General features: G+C 48.5%; 6 protein-coding genes across 6 annotated transcripts; 3 read left to right on the top strand and 3 right to left on the bottom strand.

Annotated features, from left to right (window-relative positions):
* Positions 1-993: 993 nt before the first annotated feature.
* On the top strand, positions 994-2196 carry FOBCDRAFT_319899 (uncharacterized protein; the record flags this gene model as incomplete). Its single annotated transcript, XM_031184911.3, has 2 exons — positions 994-1349; positions 1409-2196. The coding sequence occupies 2 exons, from the start codon at positions 994-996 to the stop codon at positions 2073-2075; spliced, it is 1023 nt and encodes a 340-aa protein (XP_031040553.2). The 3' UTR covers positions 2076-2196.
* A 253-nt stretch (positions 2197-2449) lies between these two features.
* On the top strand, positions 2450-3722 carry FOBCDRAFT_319898 (histidine phosphatase superfamily). The gene is made up of 2 exons (XM_031184910.3): positions 2450-2894; positions 2945-3722. The coding sequence occupies exons 1-2, from the start codon at positions 2589-2591 to the stop codon at positions 3611-3613; spliced, it is 975 nt and encodes a 324-aa protein (XP_031040552.1). The 5' UTR covers positions 2450-2588; the 3' UTR covers positions 3614-3722.
* A 673-nt stretch (positions 3723-4395) lies between these two features.
* Positions 4396-5145, top strand: FOBCDRAFT_202102 (uncharacterized protein; the record flags this gene model as incomplete). Its single annotated transcript, XM_059609021.1, has 2 exons — positions 4396-4630; positions 4760-5145. 2 exons carry the CDS (start codon positions 4396-4398, stop codon positions 5143-5145), a joined length of 621 nt encoding a protein of 206 aa, XP_059464981.1.
* Positions 5146-5349: 204 nt separating this feature from the next.
* Positions 5350-7285, bottom strand: FOBCDRAFT_37904 (heme peroxidase). The gene is made up of 2 exons (XM_031184908.3): positions 5856-7285; positions 5350-5802 (listed from the first exon to the last, which is right to left on the bottom strand). The coding sequence occupies exons 1-2, from the start codon at positions 7107-7109 to the stop codon at positions 5524-5526; spliced, it is 1533 nt and encodes a 510-aa protein (XP_031040550.2). The 5' UTR covers positions 7110-7285; the 3' UTR covers positions 5350-5523.
* A 2764-nt stretch (positions 7286-10049) lies between these two features.
* On the bottom strand, positions 10050-12758 carry FOBCDRAFT_261238 (microtubule associated protein-domain-containing protein; the record flags this gene model as incomplete). Its single annotated transcript, XM_031184907.3, has 3 exons — positions 10050-12281; positions 12331-12595; positions 12645-12758. 3 exons carry the CDS (start codon positions 12756-12758, stop codon positions 10342-10344), a joined length of 2319 nt encoding a protein of 772 aa, XP_031040549.1. The 3' UTR covers positions 10050-10341.
* A 2559-nt stretch (positions 12759-15317) lies between these two features.
* On the bottom strand, positions 15318-18339 carry FOBCDRAFT_293733 (fungal-specific transcription factor domain-containing protein; the record flags this gene model as incomplete). Its single annotated transcript, XM_031184906.3, has 8 exons — positions 15318-15866; positions 15918-16012; positions 16069-16624; positions 16682-17133; positions 17186-17324; positions 17372-17560; positions 17620-18098; positions 18169-18339. The coding sequence occupies 8 exons, from the start codon at positions 18337-18339 to the stop codon at positions 15449-15451; spliced, it is 2499 nt and encodes an 832-aa protein (XP_031040548.2). The 3' UTR covers positions 15318-15448.
* Positions 18340-18867: the final 528 nt, after the last annotated feature.

Raw genomic sequence — 18867 nt, 5'->3', positions numbered from 1 at the left:
ATTGATCAGTAGATTCTTATAGAAGATCAATCCTGATTCATTAGTGCGCCATATCGCGAGTCATTCGCTTCAGATATGCCATAGGTCAACGAGTGGTGTAAGTCAAGCTTCCAAACACCAACACGCGACATTAAAATTGTTGGCGCCGATCTGTGTATGTTCTATGATCCGATCTAAGCCCAATTCTAATAAAATAGTCTTTTGTTCCTGATTGACTTTTCACTGTTACAAGTCAACCTTGAACCTTGAGCATCCATCGTCAAGGTACAAAAGGATAGATCCAGGATAACTGTGGTTTTCTCCAGTGCATCGTTTGCAAGCAAACTCTCACTCTACAAACTGCTCAATGCAATCCCTAACCAGCAAATGAAACCTGCCGCTTTGTTAGCATATTCCTCCCACGTCAGGTCCGTAATAAATTAGACTGACGAGCGGATATGCCAAGCAGAAATCTACAAGGTTGATCCTCCACCTGCGCAGGATCAGACCAGAACCGGTAAGTTTGATGGGATCCGACCCTTGAACAACATGGAGACAAGTCAGGCCGTTTACACGAAAATCCGAAAAAATCAAGATATGATTTCGAGGAATTCGCAGGTTCCTGCCTGGGTTTGAAGGATTAAACGAAGGTCTTGGCTGAATGGATCTGAGGTGGAATTCAGGGCTGAATGTGGAGTTTTGCTGGGCTGAGTGTTGCATCGCTTCGTGTGTCAAGGCGAAGTTGAAGTTTTATATACCTATTGACTCCTGAGTTCTCTGAAGGAGTTTTCTCTTGATTCTGACTCTTTTTGCTCCGATCTTTTCTTTTGAGTACTGCTGCTCTGTGGGGGTTGACATCATCACATACGCTCAAGTCCTACCTCTCACAACCACCGCTCGTTACTATTGGGATCGACAAAGGCTACCAGATACCCAGTCCTTCCTCACCACTTCAAACAATTCAACTTACTGGGAAACAATATATAAACTCAGTATACTCTGTACGACATCATCATGGGCATTCTCGACGATCTTATTCCCAGGCCTACGGCTCCTCCAGCTACAAGAACACTCAAACGACGAGCAGTAACTAGTAGTCAGACAACAACCGAAGAGATCACCATCACAATCGCCCCAGATAATACTTGCGGATACATCTCAGAACGACTTGGAGCCAGCAGAGCGTGTCCACTTAACGATTGGTGCTACTTCTTCCCGCCCGTGCCAGCCCAATCATTCACAAACGGCGGTGTTTTATGCTGTGGAGAAACATCTTGTCAATATCATGCAACATGTGTAAACTCGGAGGAGTACTTTGTGTCGAGTAAATGCGATGGTGGCTGCGAGGTTGACAACTACACCCTGAAATGGTAACTCACTCCCTTCTCATCTCATCTCATATCATCGGCCATACTTAATAATTCCATAGCACAGACTCAGAATCTCCTTACTGTAATACTGTATCATGGGAGGGAAGCACATTCGATTATTGGTGCAACGACCTCGATATCTCCACAGCCCAAAGCGCCGCGCTCACCTACAAGGGCCAAACATCACGAGAATTCGGCACCATTAATGAGCGAGACCACAGCTCTCTGCTGTCGCAAATGACCGAAGCAAAAACTGAAGGAAGTGTCAATGTCGAAGCGACAGGAACAGCGACATCTCAATCTGCCGCTACTGAGACAAACAAAGATAGTGGCAGCTCAGGAACTCCCGTAGGCGCAATCGCTGGAGGAACGGTCGGAGGCGTAGCAGGACTTGCTATCATCGGCGTAGCAGTGTTTTTCTTCCTCTGCCGAAAGAAGAAGAGCAAAGCTTCAAGTTCATCAAAATACCAACAAGCACCTGGAGGTGATAAACCGGGGTGGAACCAGCAACAGCAACAGGGTGGCTACTACTACGATCCAAATTCACCGTCCACGGGTTACAATGGAAGCCCAAATGGTCAGTATGGATATCAACAAGCTGGAGGCTATCCTGCTGGGCATCAACAGCCTGCTATTCATGAAGCGGGCGGTGAGGCCGTAGGGAGCATCCCTCAAGAGCTTCCGGATAGTGGACGTGGGAAAAAGAAGCCTGTAGAGCTTGCTTGAGCGTTTGGATTTAGCGTTGTAGAGGCTTGAATTATGTGCCTACCGTATACTGAGACGATCCAGTCCTTATATCTTAATCTGCAAATATCCTCTTCATTATCTCGACGTCACGAGAATGCGTTATGCAAACAGATCCACTATCAGGGCTGAGTGCAACCACAGTCTCGATACTTGTTACGAAACAATAGGAAACGAATAGAGACGGTTATATCATAGATACTCCATAATAATTTGTTTCAATTTTTTCCATCATGAGAAGAGTGGATTTGACGTTGGATATTTTTGGTGATGTTGATTTTGATGCCCCATTTCTATGCCAACTACGTCATGGCCTGACCAAACTGTATTATTTGGGTGCATTTGCGCTCGCTAGCATGCGACCTCATGCCTAAACCAAACCAAACCGACCACCTTCAAGCTTAACCCAACTCAATCAATACATGCAACTACTATAACTCGCGTACATCAATTTAGCGGGCCCCCTTACATCGGACGTCACATTCATATCAAATCATGTCCTCTAAATGGACCTTCAAGGCCCAACCTGGCATCTTTGTTGAACTCGCTGACATTGCCCATGAATATCCTGGAGAAAAAGTCACGACGCAACCAAACCTAGGCCTCATCCCAGATCAAAAATATCCTTCGGATGATCCAGATGCCCCAGATCAAAGGGACTGGGCTCGTCTCGCGGCATATGTGAGATGGCTCAATGAGAATAGCTCCGACAATGTCTCATACAAAGTCTTGTACCTCACACGACATGGCCTTGGGGTACACAATAAGATGCACGCCCAAGTAGGCTCCGAAGCGTGGAATGTGTGTATTATCATTTCAGTCAATATTAATTCATTTACTAACATGAGCAGACAAGAGTGTCATTCCAAAATGGGGATGGTAAAGAAACCTGGTTTGACGCCTTTCTCACCGAAGTCGGTGAAAAGCAAGCTCAAGATCTCAACTCCTTCTGGACCGATCTTATCGAAAAGCAAGGCGCACCACAGCCCAGAATCTTTTACACAAGTCCTCTAGCGAGATGTCTTCAAACAACTGACATCGTCTTCTCGCCACTCATGGCCTCACAATCACCGCCTCAGCAACCTATCGTCAAAGAACTCCTCAGAGAGCGCATCACTCGCCACACCTGCGACTACAGGAGGGATCGCACCTGGATAGCCGAAAACTACCCCGGCTATAAGATCGAAGATGGGTTTGAGGAGGAGGACCAGTTTACCAACAGAGTTGAGCCAGAGACTGATGAGGAGCATATTGTAAGGAAACAGAGGGCTTTGGAGGATATCTTCAATGAGACAACGAAAGACGACGACTTTATATCGTTGACGGTTCATTCGTACGCGATTCGAGCGATTCAGGCTGCCGTGGGAAGTGGTGTTTGTCGGACACGTGAAGGGACAAGTATCGCGATACTTGTCAGAGGCGAGAAGGACGGAGAGGTAGACGGTCCAGAGCTGGACATGAATGACTATGTGTCAGCGGATCCTGAGGGCGTGAGCTCATTGAGAAGATTCTCCATGTGATGGATGTCGAAAACAGATGGAGTAGATACATGATATACCGTTAGATCAAAGACATAATGTAGCGACGATGCGTTGTTATCTTCCTATCAAATTGGCTATACTTCTTTGACATTCAAGATCATCATGTTTAAAGCCTGGATACCTTAGGTACCTTTAGTACTTACCTATAGAGTGGGTGCTCTCTTGAATGACGTTCTACCTTACTTCTATTGCCATATTTCAAAGGTCGGATAACTCAGAGTAACTCATCTTATCGGTAGAGACTTGAAAGCGCCTACCTATTTGATTGAGATCCCAGGTATCAAACTGATGGAAAGAGGTATCAGTTATTAAAGACAGACCTAAGGTACCTTAGGTAAGGTAAGTACGTACTCAGACTTTTTCTTTTACTTCTTTTGGCAGGCGTGATCTGCACCCGAAGGCTTTCCTTAATGGCCTTCGTTTGTCCTTGCAATCCATCAACACCATTATTCTTCTTACATATTACATCTTACATCCTCAGCCTTACACAGAAAGCAGGCAAAATGCCGTTAAATAATTATGGAGTTTGAAATGGCAAGCTCAAGGCCACAAGTGTAAACAAGGACGACCTCCTCTCAAATCACTTCTACCTCCATTTCGATTTCGATGTCGATAACAACAACCAGCCCCAAGAATACCGCGCTTGCATCAATTACCGCACATTCAGTTAGGAAATTGTTCGGCTTGTATATTGGCTTCAGCAAGGTTTCTCTCTTGTTGTGAGTCAAATCAGTCAAGACGTTCCACAAGGCTGGACCGAGATGGCATCGCCCGTGACACTGCTCGTGACACCGGGTCACCGCCCAGCCAGGCTCGATTATCTTCGAGGATGCATCAAATATATTCCGAGTGGAGAGGAAAGTTGTTCACCTGAAAATATCACCGGTTATCTGGAGCCCTTCTTCGAAAACGCGATTGAGAAGGGGGCAACGGCCTACATATTCGGGGAATTCCGTCGAGGCCTCAAAAAGATAAACCAGATTCACATGAATCAAGGTAGTGTCGGGCGGTTTAAAAAGAAAAACGCTATTGGGCAAGACGGGGGAGTTCTACTCGAATTCTCAGATGGTCACTAGGAGGCCTTATTCATCGCCTTCCATGAACAAGGCTCTCAAACGGATACAGACGGTCGGTCGATCGGTCCAAATCTTGGCAGCCAAGCCGAATATTGCGAAGATAACCCAGTTACAGGAACAGGTGCAAGAGTCCGAAGAGTCACTGATACCAAATACCCACCTGTCGGTATCACCGCCCTGCTCTATCCAGATTACAGTTACGAGGCCTTTTATCCCCACGGCGAACCAGTGTGTCATCTCACCATTTGCAACATAACAAAAGACGCAGTGGTGGATCTCACAGGGTGGGAAATATCCCTCAGCGGGTCAACGGAAGTCCACACCATCCAAGATGTACAGTTTTCGCCAGTTGGGGGCCGATCCAGCTTAAGAGTTTCACCTAAATGGTTTCAGGTCCTGGGGGCACCATATATCTGCGAAACCGGGAGAACATAGTAGTTGACAAGGTCAGCTATTACCAAGAGTTGGTGCAAAAGTCAGGAAGACTTCTCTACTTTGGGCAGACTCATGAATGGACTGTTTGGTAAGTGAGGACAATGCCCTCAATCTTCCCGATCAGCAAGCTTACAATGGTTTAAACGTCTCATTCTTCACGGAGATTATTAGCAAAAGAGCTCGGCTGGCCAGAAAGCCCGAAGTCAAAGAATTAGAGATTAAAAGGGCCACGCGAATGGCATTAGCTGCTATGATGAAGTCCTGTCTCCCTTGCGCTGTCTCATGAACCCAAAACGCCAGTCTTCGACTCACTATTTATGCGTAACAACATACTGTCGCCGAGTGGCCATTATTAGAAGATGTGCTGTCGAGCCACGTTTACCACCACTTGAATGTGCTGGTCCATGTCTTCCAAGGACCACGCCTGGAGGGAATCTTGTTCTCAGGGACAGAGATCTCGTAACCATCGTCGACATCCTTGGAGACACTCTTGGAGGTCCACGAGTTATCATCGGTCTGGAGCCACTTGTTGAATCGGCCCTTGTCCTTGTGGCGGTAGGACTCGACGGGTTGAGGGAGGACCTTTGTGCACTCGGTAAGGTCGTTGATGTTGTTAACACCTAGAAGACTGAGACGGACATAGGCACGGGCATAGTCCTAGATCTGGTTAATAAAACGTTCTTAATATGTTTGGGGCTGGCGAAACTTACCACGTTCCAAGCGGCCTGACCAGTGCTGCCGCTGGCAAAGGCCTCAAAAGCAGGCTGAGTGAGTGGATGGTTGGCGAGAGCCACATCACTAGGGAACTTGTAGACACGCTTGGGGGCATTCTGATCAATGGTTTGCTGGTAGAAGAGAATATCCCAGACACCAGGAGTGCTGTCCTGAGGGTCACCATCACGATCAATGTTGGTGTGATGCTGCTGAGAGGTTGTGTGCGCGCCGATAAGGGCAACAAGGTCATCGGGGCCAATTGTCTTGTCCTTGAAGAGGTTAATCAGAGTGAGAGCATCAGAGTCAACGCGAGGCAGAAGACCGCCGAGGTTGGCTTTCGTGCTATCCTTGCGTCCAACGAAAGAGCGAACACGGGGACCGAGAGGGCAGGTAACGGCAGCAATGTTGGAGCCCATTTGGATCAGATCAGCCATGGTGACCTGGGTGAAACCATACTGAGTGTGGTACTTGTTGTAGATGGTTTGGTAGTACTCGCCAATCTGCTGAAGACCCATGTTCTCGCCACGGGTGAGCTCGTTAGAGAGAATGATGGAGCCATCAGCACCACCGCCCTGGGAAGCGGTCTTGAGAGACCAGGTACCGGCATCGTGGAAGCCAATGCGTACAGCATATCGAGCCCATCGCGTGCAACGGCCTGCCTCACCCCTGAACTTGTCCTCGAGTTCGTTGGAGATGTACTGCCAAACACAGCAGGTATCACGCTTGCAACGTTGAGAGTTCATGGAAGGGCAGCCAAAATAGCGCTCGCGGCTGGTGGGGTTGCCGTTGCCTTGAAGGATCTTCTTGATGTCTCTGCCGACTGAAGTGAGTGACTTGTCACTGATGGTGACAAGGTCGCCAATGAGGGAGTGGGCATCAAAGCTGTCTCCGGACCAGCCATTGCCGTTACCATTGCCACTGCCACTGCCACCACCTCCGCTGCTCTGGCCGGGCCAGGAGCTTGAACCGCCACTGTTGGTCTGTCCAGGCCAAGAACTGGAACCATCTCCATTGCCATTGCTTTGTCCAGGCCAAGAGCTAGAGCTTCCTCCATTATTCTGACCAGGCCACGAGCTTGAGCCGCCGCCCTTGCCTTGTCCTGGCCACTTGTTTCCACCCCATCCACTGCCCCAGCTACGAGCAGCAATTCGTTCGATCTCCTTGATGGTCTCTCCCATGCCAGGGTGAGCAGCAGCCTCTGGGATAGGCGCAGCAGCCAGAGCAGCTGCAATAAGGACGGTAAACTTCATAGCTGCGATGAAAGATAGTTTGATAGTAGTGAGAAATATTATTGAGTGAATCAAGTTTGTATAAAAGAGTGAATAGTGCTTCTAGCGAGTGTATGAGAAGCAGATTAAGAACGAGTGTATAATGAAAAGAATGACGGGAGAAAAGAACGTAGAGTGATGGTGGCTCACCTCTTACAGAACTCAGCAGACAGGAGAGGAGCTCATGTATATATATGCCAGAGGCCTCTGCAGTCTCCAATGCCTCTATCAAGTCGTTTTGACCAGACGCCGAGAACTCTCGGCACGACAATTCCAGGCCCCTGGTCTCTCCATAGAGCTTTCTCTCTAGCTCTGTGACTATGAAGGGCTCGATCAAGAAACAAACCCAACAAAAGACGCTTAAATAAACCCTGCAGTTCATCAACGGGACGGCATGTGTCTAGAACTCCTCAATATGGGGTCCCCTGTAGATATGACCGTCAGTGCGTAGTAATTGCTCACACACCACTCGACGTTGTAATCTCTTCCCGGTGAGTAGCTGACCTGTTTCTTTTCTCTGTTTCTAATTAGAGAAAAGATCTTTCCAGCTTCAGTAGTATCGATGCCACTGTCGCATGTGGATCTTCGGTTGCGTGGAGAGCGTTGAGGCGTTGATGCATGACGCCTCGTCCCATTAAACAACGGTCTAAAGTTTCACGTCGGCTGAACCACTTGCGTTTTTGCGAGACTATCGGAAACCGGATGGGCCAAATCTCTTGGTTGCGGGTTTAGGACGGATAAGCCCGAGATTGTATGTCACCAGATGGGCTTGGTAGTGTAATGCCACGTTCATCTGTCAGATGCAGAGAACGTTGACCATTGTGACGAGAGCTTTACACCAAAGTCTCAAGTTATTGTTCTCTCACCGTTGAATCCAACGTTTGGCTCGTGAATGTACGATTCGTAGCTTGCAGTAGTTCCAGGGGTACATGCAGCTGCGTGTAAGATGATACGCCTGTGTGTATCCACATGCATGTCGATCACCAACAAACAAACAAGCTCTGCCTCCTTTTGGTGGTTACTCGAGCGAGCACAGCACAACCACAAGATCAGGCTGGAGAAGCTTTCAGCTGAGAATCACATTGTTCCCATTGGACATCCAAGGTTAACCGAGACAAGTATTGCCTGCTAGGCAAAGGCAAGCGCCTGGCGCCAAGTCTCGAATTGCGGTGGATCGAACGAACATGATGGAAATTATCCTTGTTCAGGTGGATACGAACAAATCCGATGAAGCGGCGCGATCAGCCGAGAATCTGCCTGGACCGAACGGGAGAACTTCTCTATCTCTTGGCAGTTTCGAAATATTCGAGAAAGTGGTAGCGAGTCTCGATTGATTGAAAAGCAATATGGGTGATTGAAAGTTGACTTGTTGATGTAGGAGGACGATGAACTGTCTTGAAAATGTTAGGTCAGCCACCATCACATGACTCAACAGCACATGGCTTGTATTTTATTATGCTTAATTGACAAGACTATTTACTCTATTAATTAATAGTAAGACAAAGGTTATTCTGAATCTAAACAATACTATCGTTAAACAATTACGCTTCACAAAATTCAGGCTTCACTCACCACTACTAACAAACTCATCACCCAAACTAACAAGACGCAGTAAAAAGGATATGTCCAATCAAGATGCTGTGAAAAGTATTAGTAGTTCGGAAATTTACCCCTGGCGCTAAAACGCAGTTGTGGCATCCAAACCAAACGAGCTCTTCCTTTGTTGGAATAGTTCATCCACCGTAGATAAACGGTGAGTTGAGCTGTGCCATGGCATGGAGAGCTGAAGAATTCAACCTTGCAGCGGAATCTGAAACAAATAGATCCATGTTACATCTCCAGATGCAACTCTTGTAGCAAACCGATCATACATCACTTGCCTTATCCGGGCCTTTCGTCCACCGCTTGTCAAATATAGATCCCGTATCTGATGCTGGATGGAGGCTATATCATCGCCAACAACGTTGCATGTGGTCGGGGATGCTGAACATGCTGATCAAGGTCAATTTTATGGCCAAGAAGGAATGTGCATCTCTTGATTAAGTTAACGACCTACTTATAATAAATTAAGGTAGGCTATAGCGTACAAGGACAATAAGACCGTACTACTTCGAGGTTTGTTGCGACAACGCTTCACGTCCGCGCACTGGAACCTATCCCTAATGCCAACTAGGGGGCGCAAAAATACGATCTTGATTTTTATGTCTTCTTAGACGTCAGTCTCGTTTAAAAGATTCTATCAGCAGGTATATTCTGAAGCCTCGGTTTAGGAATTTGAGTGTGCATGCCAGACGCAGGGTAGGCAGTCGTAACTCCTTACCCTGTAGCAAACGACTTCAGCGAGCCCCTAAGGGAACGGGCTTGGAGAACTATTGACACTTGCGTTTGGAAGCGGCATTGGAAACGTTTACACAGTAGCGATCAGGCTTCTGTAGGCCAATCGCTTCAATCTAACACAAATATCGGGCAGTCTGGAATCACGCTAGTCTTCAATGTTACGGGAGAGCTTCCTGACAACGTTTTTGCCGGAGCCCTATAGCTTAACAGAAATTACAGATATTATGACTTCACATTTGCAAGGACAATCGTTCAAAACCAAGACAAATAGCATTGTTGAGAATATAGTCGAGCAGCTCGACCTACTCAGGATATACATTAAACGCCAATGATCCTGGACGCCTGCCATCCCTACCTAATCCAGTTTTCCAGCGCCCTCGACCCCCTTATGCACATCTCACATTATCCTAGGGCCAGCAAGTACTCACTTGGAAGGCCCTCACTCTGTAGGCGGGGAGCCTGTGTACAATATCCCGCTCAAGCTAGAAGAAAGAGAAAAAAGAAGAATACAAAAAATCCTGGCGTCGGGCCCGGCGAGATGTAACTTAGCCAGTCAGAAGTGACTATGGAGAATAGTGAAAATGGAAAAAAAAAAAAAAAAAAGAAGAGCTCGTTGGCAAAAGATGTCCAAAGGAGGTGGAACTGTGACAAGACGCCTGTCTGGCGTTATCGTAGAGGCATTCAGTCGTGCATCAACGTTGCAACTAGACAGGCCGTGGTTCTGCGGCGTTCTGTTGTTCGCTTGCTCACTCAAGATCGTCGCGAGATGCCTGCATCATCATGAAAAGCTTGCGTGAATCCATCATCGTTCAGAATGGTACGGTCGTTTGACATCATTCATGGGTAAACGTTGAGTGAAGGCTAATCAGGGGAGTGCTCAGTAGGCATCCTCGTCTGTCCATTCACTGCCTGAAATGATGCGGTTACCATCTTGGTCAATCATCACTGGCCCATTATATGATGCTGTAGGGGGTATGCCGCGTATGCGCTTGGATTGGCTACTCGTGGGTCGGCCTGGCTCAGGTGAGAACCGCTTATTGCGAGTCGCCCTTAACTTGGCGTAGTAGGCATCCGAAACATCAAGCTCAGGTTCGCTATTATCGTCGTATGTCTCCCAGTTTTCAGATCCAGAGATGTTGGTTGATGCCATTGAGTTGCCAGAGATCTGTCTTGGCGGGGCCATCGGACGATAGCCTTGTGAGCGGATGGTGGAATATGGGTCATGGAAGCTCTCTTCGCTATAGTATTGAGAGTTGTTGCTTGGGTGACTGCTGAACTGGGAATTGTTGCTGGGATGGCTGCTATACTGAGAATTGTTGGAGTTGGATCGTGCTGTTCGAGGACGATCATCATATACATCCTCAGGCTCAACATGGCGAACAATGCTGGAATTGAGGCCCATGGACTTATAGGGATTCATAGGAGCTTCAAGATCGCCCCGAGCCATCAAGTCACGCATCTTCGGAGGAGGTGCCCGCATCAAAGGGGGACCGGGTCGGAAGGTATCAGCTCGCGACTCAGCACGAGGCCGTTCGGGAGAGTTGTTCCCGTGCTTCATGTTTGATAGCGGAACTCGAGCAGGAATTCGCGATGGACTTCTTGCGGGGCTTCCAGGTATACTAGAAATGGAGCCCGTAGCTTGGTGTCCAGGTCGCTTGGGAGGCATGCCAGCTGTAGGGGTTTTGGTCATGGATCGAGGAGGAGCAGACTTGGTGGCAGCTCGGTTTGGTACAGACTTGGGTGGTTTGATGGTTGAGGGAGGTGGACCAGCTGGTGTCTTAGAACGGGGCGGCAGTGCGCCCTTCTTTGGTCCATCAGAAGCCTCAATCTCATCCAAGTAACTCTCACCATACACGAGGAAAGGTCGCCCATATTCGTCTTCCCATTTGGAAAGTATCTTGCGTAGATCGGCAGTGATCTTAGGGAGTTCTTTGGCGATACGCTTTCGCATCTTTTCCTCGCGGAGCAGTTTGCCAGGATCTCGCTTCTCACCCTTCTGACCGCGTGCCATGAGCCGCGATGCGTCCTGACTGGAGGCAGCGAGATCATCGCGCTCCTGGATCAAACTCTTGTGTCTATCGATGAGTGCCAATGTGGGTGCCCGCTGTTCCTTGAGAGCTTCCAGGCGGGCAATTTCACGCTCATGGGCCTCCAGAAGAGCGTCACTGTAGACATCGGAAAAGGCAGGGGTGAATTCAAGCATCTCATCCTCGCAAAAGTATAGCGCATCCCAGAGTTCTTGAAGCTTGATGCGGGAATCTTCGACGAAAAGGTGGAGGTTTTGACGCTTGAGCTCATTCAATCGCGCGAGCTCGTCCTCAAACTCATTGATCTGTCGCACACCGCAGCCACGGTTCGCGTTAAGGAATGGCTTGGTCTCGCTCTCATCAACACCAAGCTTGATCCATAAAGCTTCGACGGAAGATCTGAGCTCCTTGAGCTTCTTCTCGCGGTTCTTCTTCTCATCTGAGAGTCTGTCGCGCTTAGAGCGGAGTCGGTTGATGTCTTCCTCATGCAGACCAAGTTGCTCAGGAGCATCGCGATAGTACTTGACGATGGCGCCATCTTGTTGCGCTTGGGGAATGCCAAGCTCAGCCCACAGGCCAATGGTCTGGTCGGCAAGGGCTTGAACAGTAGCGATGCGACGAGAATACTCCTCATAAACTCGTGTGAACTCATTGTCAAGCTTGTCAACGTAGGTGGAAGAAAGGTCAAAGTTGGGAGGGATGGACTGATTAGGCCCTGTGGGCGGTAAGGGGATTTGGACAAATGTGGGCTCCAGGTGAGAGGAATAGGATTCAAGGGCCACGACGAGTTCTAGGTGATGTTAGTGAGTGAAAGACAAAGGTTGTAGCTGCGAACGCACTCTTAACTTGCTCGAAGCGCTCCTTATGGAGGCGACTGATTTGTATATGCTTCTCCTTCAGTTGTTGGAGGCATTGTGTCAGAGGATATGTGATGGTCAAGTCGTCGTCGTCTTCGTAGTCGCGGCGACGTTTTGAATCGTCCAACGATGCCTCCATTTGGTGAATCATGGTAATGATCTTCTTTGCCTCGTCGACCATCTCCTTCTTTTCTGAATTGACTAGTCGCACTTGGCTATTGAGTGCTTCAGACAATGCTGAGAACAACTGCTCAAGTTAGTGAGCTGCGATATGCTTTGCGACCAAGTAAACATACCTCAGATTCTCGAGCTTCGCGCTCATGATCAGGGACACCGATCTCATCAAAGAGACCGTGCAGCTGGGCAATACTATTATTAACCTGCTGCGCGAGGTAACTTGTGTCCACCATTTTGCTTGGTATCGCGACTTTCGCCGTTAAGGGGATAACGTGATCGGTATCGATGCTATATACAAGCAATGGGGTGAACAAAGGTGCTTGCGAATAAACGTATGTAACGGATATTTAAAATGCGTGCAGCGTGATTCGTAGTCTCGGTTTTATTGGGTTGTGTGCAATCGTGTGTGTCCAGTTGGTGTTTACTTTCTCTCACGTGTGGTCATCGAGCAGTGAAGTCGTCGAGGCGGGAATAGCATCCTATGCGCAAAGCGAAGTTGGAGGTTTGCGAAAATTGAGTGCAAATGCCATGCACCGCAAAAGCGGATTCGTGATGAAGGATTTACGAGTTGGAGAAAAAAAAAGAGAGAGAGACTTGAAAGCGGCTGAGACAAGAGAGAGTCCAAGGTCAAGTCAGATAGACAGAGGATCTAGCGACATAACATGAAAGTATTCACGGCGGCATCTGGCGCAATATGGTAAACGATGGGAAGCGGCGAGTTGCTACAGCAACCTCCCTTCCGGTACAGGGAATGTGTAATTGGCGGGCTATTTCGGGGCGCCCCAGTGTTTCAAGCAAGCTTACCCCGCTGAAGCTCGCTTTTGGCAGGGATGTTCCAGGGCTGTGAGGCCACTGAAAGCTTGGTAGAAGCGCGGGCTGATCACCTGTTGCTACTGAGCTCCAGCTGTCAGTGCCCGTGATTGGCCTGAAGTGGGAATCCCATCTAGCACCCTTGGCCCCTCTGATTTCCAGGGACGGGCAGCTTTTGGCCCGTCCACGATGCGAGAACCAGGAAAAAGATGGGATTTAATTGAGGACGGTTTCCACTGCTCCGCCTTGAGATCGAATGATCAAAGTCTTACGTGCAAACTTATTCTCGCTTAAACATCTCAACCAGCGGTCTAGCGGCACTTTATCACCTACTAAGCCTTGAGGAGTAATAAAGCTCCCTTCCTTGTATCCAGGTACTGTAAGTTCCTTGTTTTTACCCCATGGGTCCAATATCACACAAACATAAGGCCTTAGCAAGACAAGCACGAACCCGCAGTGGTCCGTATATCATCCTTACGCAAGTGTGTTCGGCGTCTTACTCCAACTCCTTGCATACAGTAGTTCAGTTGAGTTGACATGCATGTGCAGAAGCGATATCTAGTTCACAGGATAAGCGAATCAAGGCTCCGCAAGCAGCAGAAAAAACAAGACGAGACGGCCATGGATGTTCGTGTCACAAGAAAAGTAAGAAAGTTGAGCCGCAAGCAGAGTTTTCTTGCCATGGTCGTAACGGGGTAAGAAAAACAAAAAAAAGTCAATCTTCACATAAAGCAGCTACCCGGATTACCTGTTACCATCCATTTCGCCATGGATTGGTCTTCAAAGAAATCATGGTTTTCGTAAACAATCGTTTCAAAATTCAGCCTACGATTGGCGAAGAGCACCTGCAGCTGCAGCCGTAGTCGATGTTTGTAACAGGCTTATGTACCTCGAATCCTTTCTAACGTTATTTCTCACCACTACCACTCACTCCGCATGTAAACAAAGAAGCATAACAGCGGGTTCCCTGGCATTGCCATAGCTACCCCTCAAGTCCCATCCTCTGCAGCACATCACACACATCGCCGAGGCCCCATGAACCCTACCGTAATCGATCTCCGAGGTTTAATTGATTAGGTTGTTTATCATTTATCGTGAGGCCCAAGCTCCCCATGACATCTGCCATTGTCTTCCCACTCCTCCCAGCTCTTGACGTATTAGCTGGTGCGTGCTCGAAGCCAACGCTCGAGGCTGTCTCTTGTAATCAAACCGTCCGTATCATTGAGTCGCCTATTCCTCCCTTCATAAAAACTCTTGCCATTACCCACGGTAGCTGTTCGCTAAGTTAGCTTTTCGCACCATCTGGTGAAACAGGCTAGTCTATCAGTTGCTAAAGTGCTTCTGCGTCATTCTCACGAGTCCACATCTTGAGCGGAGTGTGTCCAGATCGTGGTCGATCGATTTAATCCCTGCATTTCACTGTCGCTCGCTCCGAATTTGTACCGTAAACGGGAAGTTCAGCTCGCCCAGGGAAAGACGCGATGCCTTCACTGGATCCTGTCCACATTTGTTTGTCGATCTTTAGCAAGACCTGAGAACAACCTTGATATCTACCGGGTATCGAAAATCTATTAAAGCACCCATCCTGTGCCCAATGCTCCAATGCTCCGATGTCAAGTTTCCCATATGACAATGAACAGGCAGCACAAACACAAACAAGAAAACCCCCATATACGTTGTAGAAAAGGCAAACAGACATGTCCAAGAAGCTCCAATCAGTTGCTGGAGATCCCATAGTCATCAATGCAGCAAATAGCATACCGTGGTGGCCATTGGTGGCCCGAAAAGTGCTCTTAAGAGTCATCGGCCTTTTTCAAGACGCCCTGCGCATTTGAAATTCCTGGAGTGGATGTTGAGACCAAAGACAATACGTGACGTTCCATTGCCATATCGTCGAGCTCATTTCGTTGTCGCTGCATTGCGTGATACTCATTACACTTTGTGTCATTGTAATCATTGGGCGATGTTCCGAAATCGATGGCCCGGAGTCCCTCGTGTCGCGATCTTTCTTCCATCGTAAATCGATAAAAACGACATCCGGATCATTAAAATGGCCGTCGGAATCTGGTTCTCTTGGTGCTATCACAGCGTCCTTGGCTTAGATGCTCTGTGATCATATCGCACTCCAGGATGGCATGCCGTTGTCTTCTATGCCAGCCTTCAAGCCATTGTCATTCATCTCCATAATTCCATACATATCCCACGATAGGTAGTTCTGCAAATCGCTGAGATCTACTGCCTGGTGGTCCATGTGCGAAGTCGTAGCTCCTGGGGGTGTCCGTTGAGATACTGGCTGCTCGTGCTGTAGTTTGGATCGTGCGGGCGTTATTTCGGGCTGACTGCTCGCCCCAGAGACTGATCCAGCTCCTCTTTTGCTCGCAGTTGGACTACCGCTTTCCATCTTATTCCAAGCATCGCGGTCTATCGGTTTCATATCACTGCTTTGGCCTTGCGCAAGTCGTGCGAGGCCAAGAGCTCCCATGGCCTCGTCAGGACTGCTAGTGACGGGGCTTCCAGTCAAAATCGGTGACCTAGAAAGTACTTGTTAGTATTGAACTGATTTGAGGGTTTTGGTTGCGTACCTTTCCTCGTCACCATGTAGAGGACGGTCGCTCATATGCTCATCCTGGGCAAAAGTCTTGCGAATCTTAGCTAGCCATCTTTCAGTCGTCGTTGCCTAGTACCATAGTTAGCAAAACCCACGACAAATATTACACTTCAAATTCCACATACCAGAGAATCGGCGAGTGGAAACAGAGCCGCCATTGTCCGTAGGATCTTGCTGTTGCTTTCCACAGCATTGATGGCATCCACAACAATCGTCTCTGCATCAGGTCTACTCAAGTCAAGCAGCCTTGCAATGTAGTACAACATCACACGGCTACTATCATAGGCAAAGCAGGGGAGGAGACTATCAGCAAGATATCGTGCACCATGTTGCACCGCCTCGGCCAAGATAGTTGAGATCTGCTTCGCATGATAAAAGCAATCGGCTTGCAAAGATTGCAGGAACTCTTGCTGATTTGGTGGGAAGTAGAAAGGCTTGATCAGCTTGAAAAGGTCAGGCATAGATATCCTGTAAAGATCTAGAAGATTATGGTGATATGTGCAATGGAGTAAGACAAGTGATCCGAGCTGATCGGATTCGAGGCGTGCGTAAATGGTGTCAGTGGAGTATGAGATGAACTCGGGAAGATGTCGTCCCCACGATCGCAAATCCGCATCAAGAGCTGCAAAGTCGGACTCAGGAAGCCATGGAGGTGGGCTCGTATTCAGATGCTTTACGTATCTGTATTCAGTTAGATGTCGGTGCCCGTCCAAGAAGCATTCCGGGTTTCAAACGAACCTGACTACCCGTTTCCATAGGGTGACAATTCGGATGTAGTAAGCCATGATACCCATGTTGGAAGCCGGCCTTCGTGGAACAATCGCAGGAGGGAGGAATTGCAGAACGTGTCCTACACCGAGCGTCTCTGTTACACAAGGGATCCGAAGTCTGAAGTTACGTTCGTTACATGGCAACTGGATTTTAATATCGGCTTCACGCAGTAGTGTTAATTGATCAACGCCACTACCCGTCCAGGCATCTAGGATGTAGCAGGCCCACATGAGTCTACGACGACTCTCCTTCTCAACGGCTGGTGGAGAGGACTCGTTGGCCTCTGCGCAGAGGATGTCGGGTGAGAACTCGACGTTGAGCTGTAGTGCGTGAGCCATTCGGACTGCGAGACCACTCAGCATCAGGGCTTGGGTGTATTCGCCTAGTCTAAAATGAAAGTCGTAAAGTAATATGCATGTCTTAATAAACATGTTAGCCATCTGTAAGCCCGAGCATTAGGTTGAGAATTACCATGAGCCTTTGGACTGAAATCTTGCCAAAGTTGGTGAGAACCAGCATTTCAGCCTTTTGTGCCCAGCTGTTACCCGCAGCTCGGATTAGGCTCGCTTTCGCATCTTGGTCCTCCAAATTGATGGATAGAGCATAGAATCTGGATAATTAGTGCCATGTTCACATAGTTCAGATTGAGGGACATACTTGGCTCCTTGCGCACAAATAATGTGTAGTAGTGCCTTTTCGTCATCAGACTCGAAGCCCTTATCTAACAGACGAGCAAATGATGGTCTATGTACAAAAGCAAAGCATCGAAGAGGATGAATGTTGGCAAAATAATGGTCGACTACGGTACGGATGTTGTTCCCAGATGGGAGATCTGGTGATATAAGCCTAGGAGGGATAAGTAAGCTGGATTGACCCGGATCTTCGGGAATGAAGCATCGACTCACCATGAATGAATAGACAACTCGGTATCATCGGAAAAGTCTATGGGCGGATTAATGCTGCTGGTATCTCTGGTGCTTGACCGATGAGACGTTGCGACATCGTTCTCCCGCGACTGGATGAGACTGTGTGACCTCAGGCTCTCCCCAGCGATGGAGGAAGCATCCAAGGAGGACTCTAAATCTTCTTCAGTCGAGCCCGAAGTTGGTGCCTTGCTGAGGTTGCGCGCCCAGCGAGGAGCCGAGCCTCCGTCATATTGACATTCGAGATTACGGGCGCTACATCGTGAACATCTCGGGCGGTCGCCGTCGCATTTAGTCTTTGATACGCGACAACTGGTACATGATCGATAAGTCCTGATCTTCCTCAGGGACACAGGAACTGATCCACGCCGACTGCCAGACTTTGAGCCGTCATCGTCAACACACTCGAGTTGGAGACGTTCACAATTGCGACAGCCGTTGGGCCGACCGTCGCATTTGACCTGCGGTTTATCGCATGTGAGTTGAATGACTCTCTTATCAGACACTGAAAAAAAAAAATACGTCACTTACCTTTCTCGCGCGACAGACTCGACAGCCCATGTTGCTGCTTCGGTTGGCGCTGGCAAGACTCTCACTATCAGCAAGACTCCGTGAGGTCTTGTGTCCAAGAACCAAGTTGAGATCTTCCATGGTCGTCGCTGTAGATTTCCCTTCTGCAGGTAGTTCCCCTGCCCTGCTCATGGCGAGCTGGCGAGCAGCCGATGGCGTGCGAGGGCCCTTTGCTATCAGAGGCTGGGCTGGGCTAGCAGGTGCTATACAGCGACAGCAGGTGGATTGACGCCACAGTAAATCTTCGGGGAGATTGATTTAGGCGTCCTGTTAGAGCCTAGTTTGCGGTCAAGCTTGCGCTATGTGGGTTAAGTACCCCTTGTAACTGCTGTCAGCCATATCACGACATTGGCCTCGAGGATGGCGATGGGCCTTGGTTCGCTGAGCTGAGTGAGAGCATCCCACGCCTGTGAACGGGGACTTCGGATGTCGGAAATCCTTGGCTGCTGCCACTTCCCTTGTAATTAAATACGTAAAAGCGCCCGCTCAATTCTCTCGAGTTAGGACCTCCTCATGATTCCTATAGTTGACCCCCACTCTCGTCAGATCTACACCATCGTCTCTTGGTATGATGCCAACCACCATCAACTTATTGTCTCACGGGGAATATTGAGCAGAAACTCAAACTCCGCCTTGCGCCATTGAACCGTTGCAACTTTC

Source organism: Fusarium oxysporum, chromosome V (assembly GCF_013085055.1).
Source record: "Fusarium oxysporum Fo47 chromosome V, complete sequence".
Taxonomy (NCBI): domain Eukaryota; kingdom Fungi; phylum Ascomycota; class Sordariomycetes; order Hypocreales; family Nectriaceae; genus Fusarium; species Fusarium oxysporum.
This window is presented reverse-complemented; position numbering and strand designations above follow the sequence as displayed.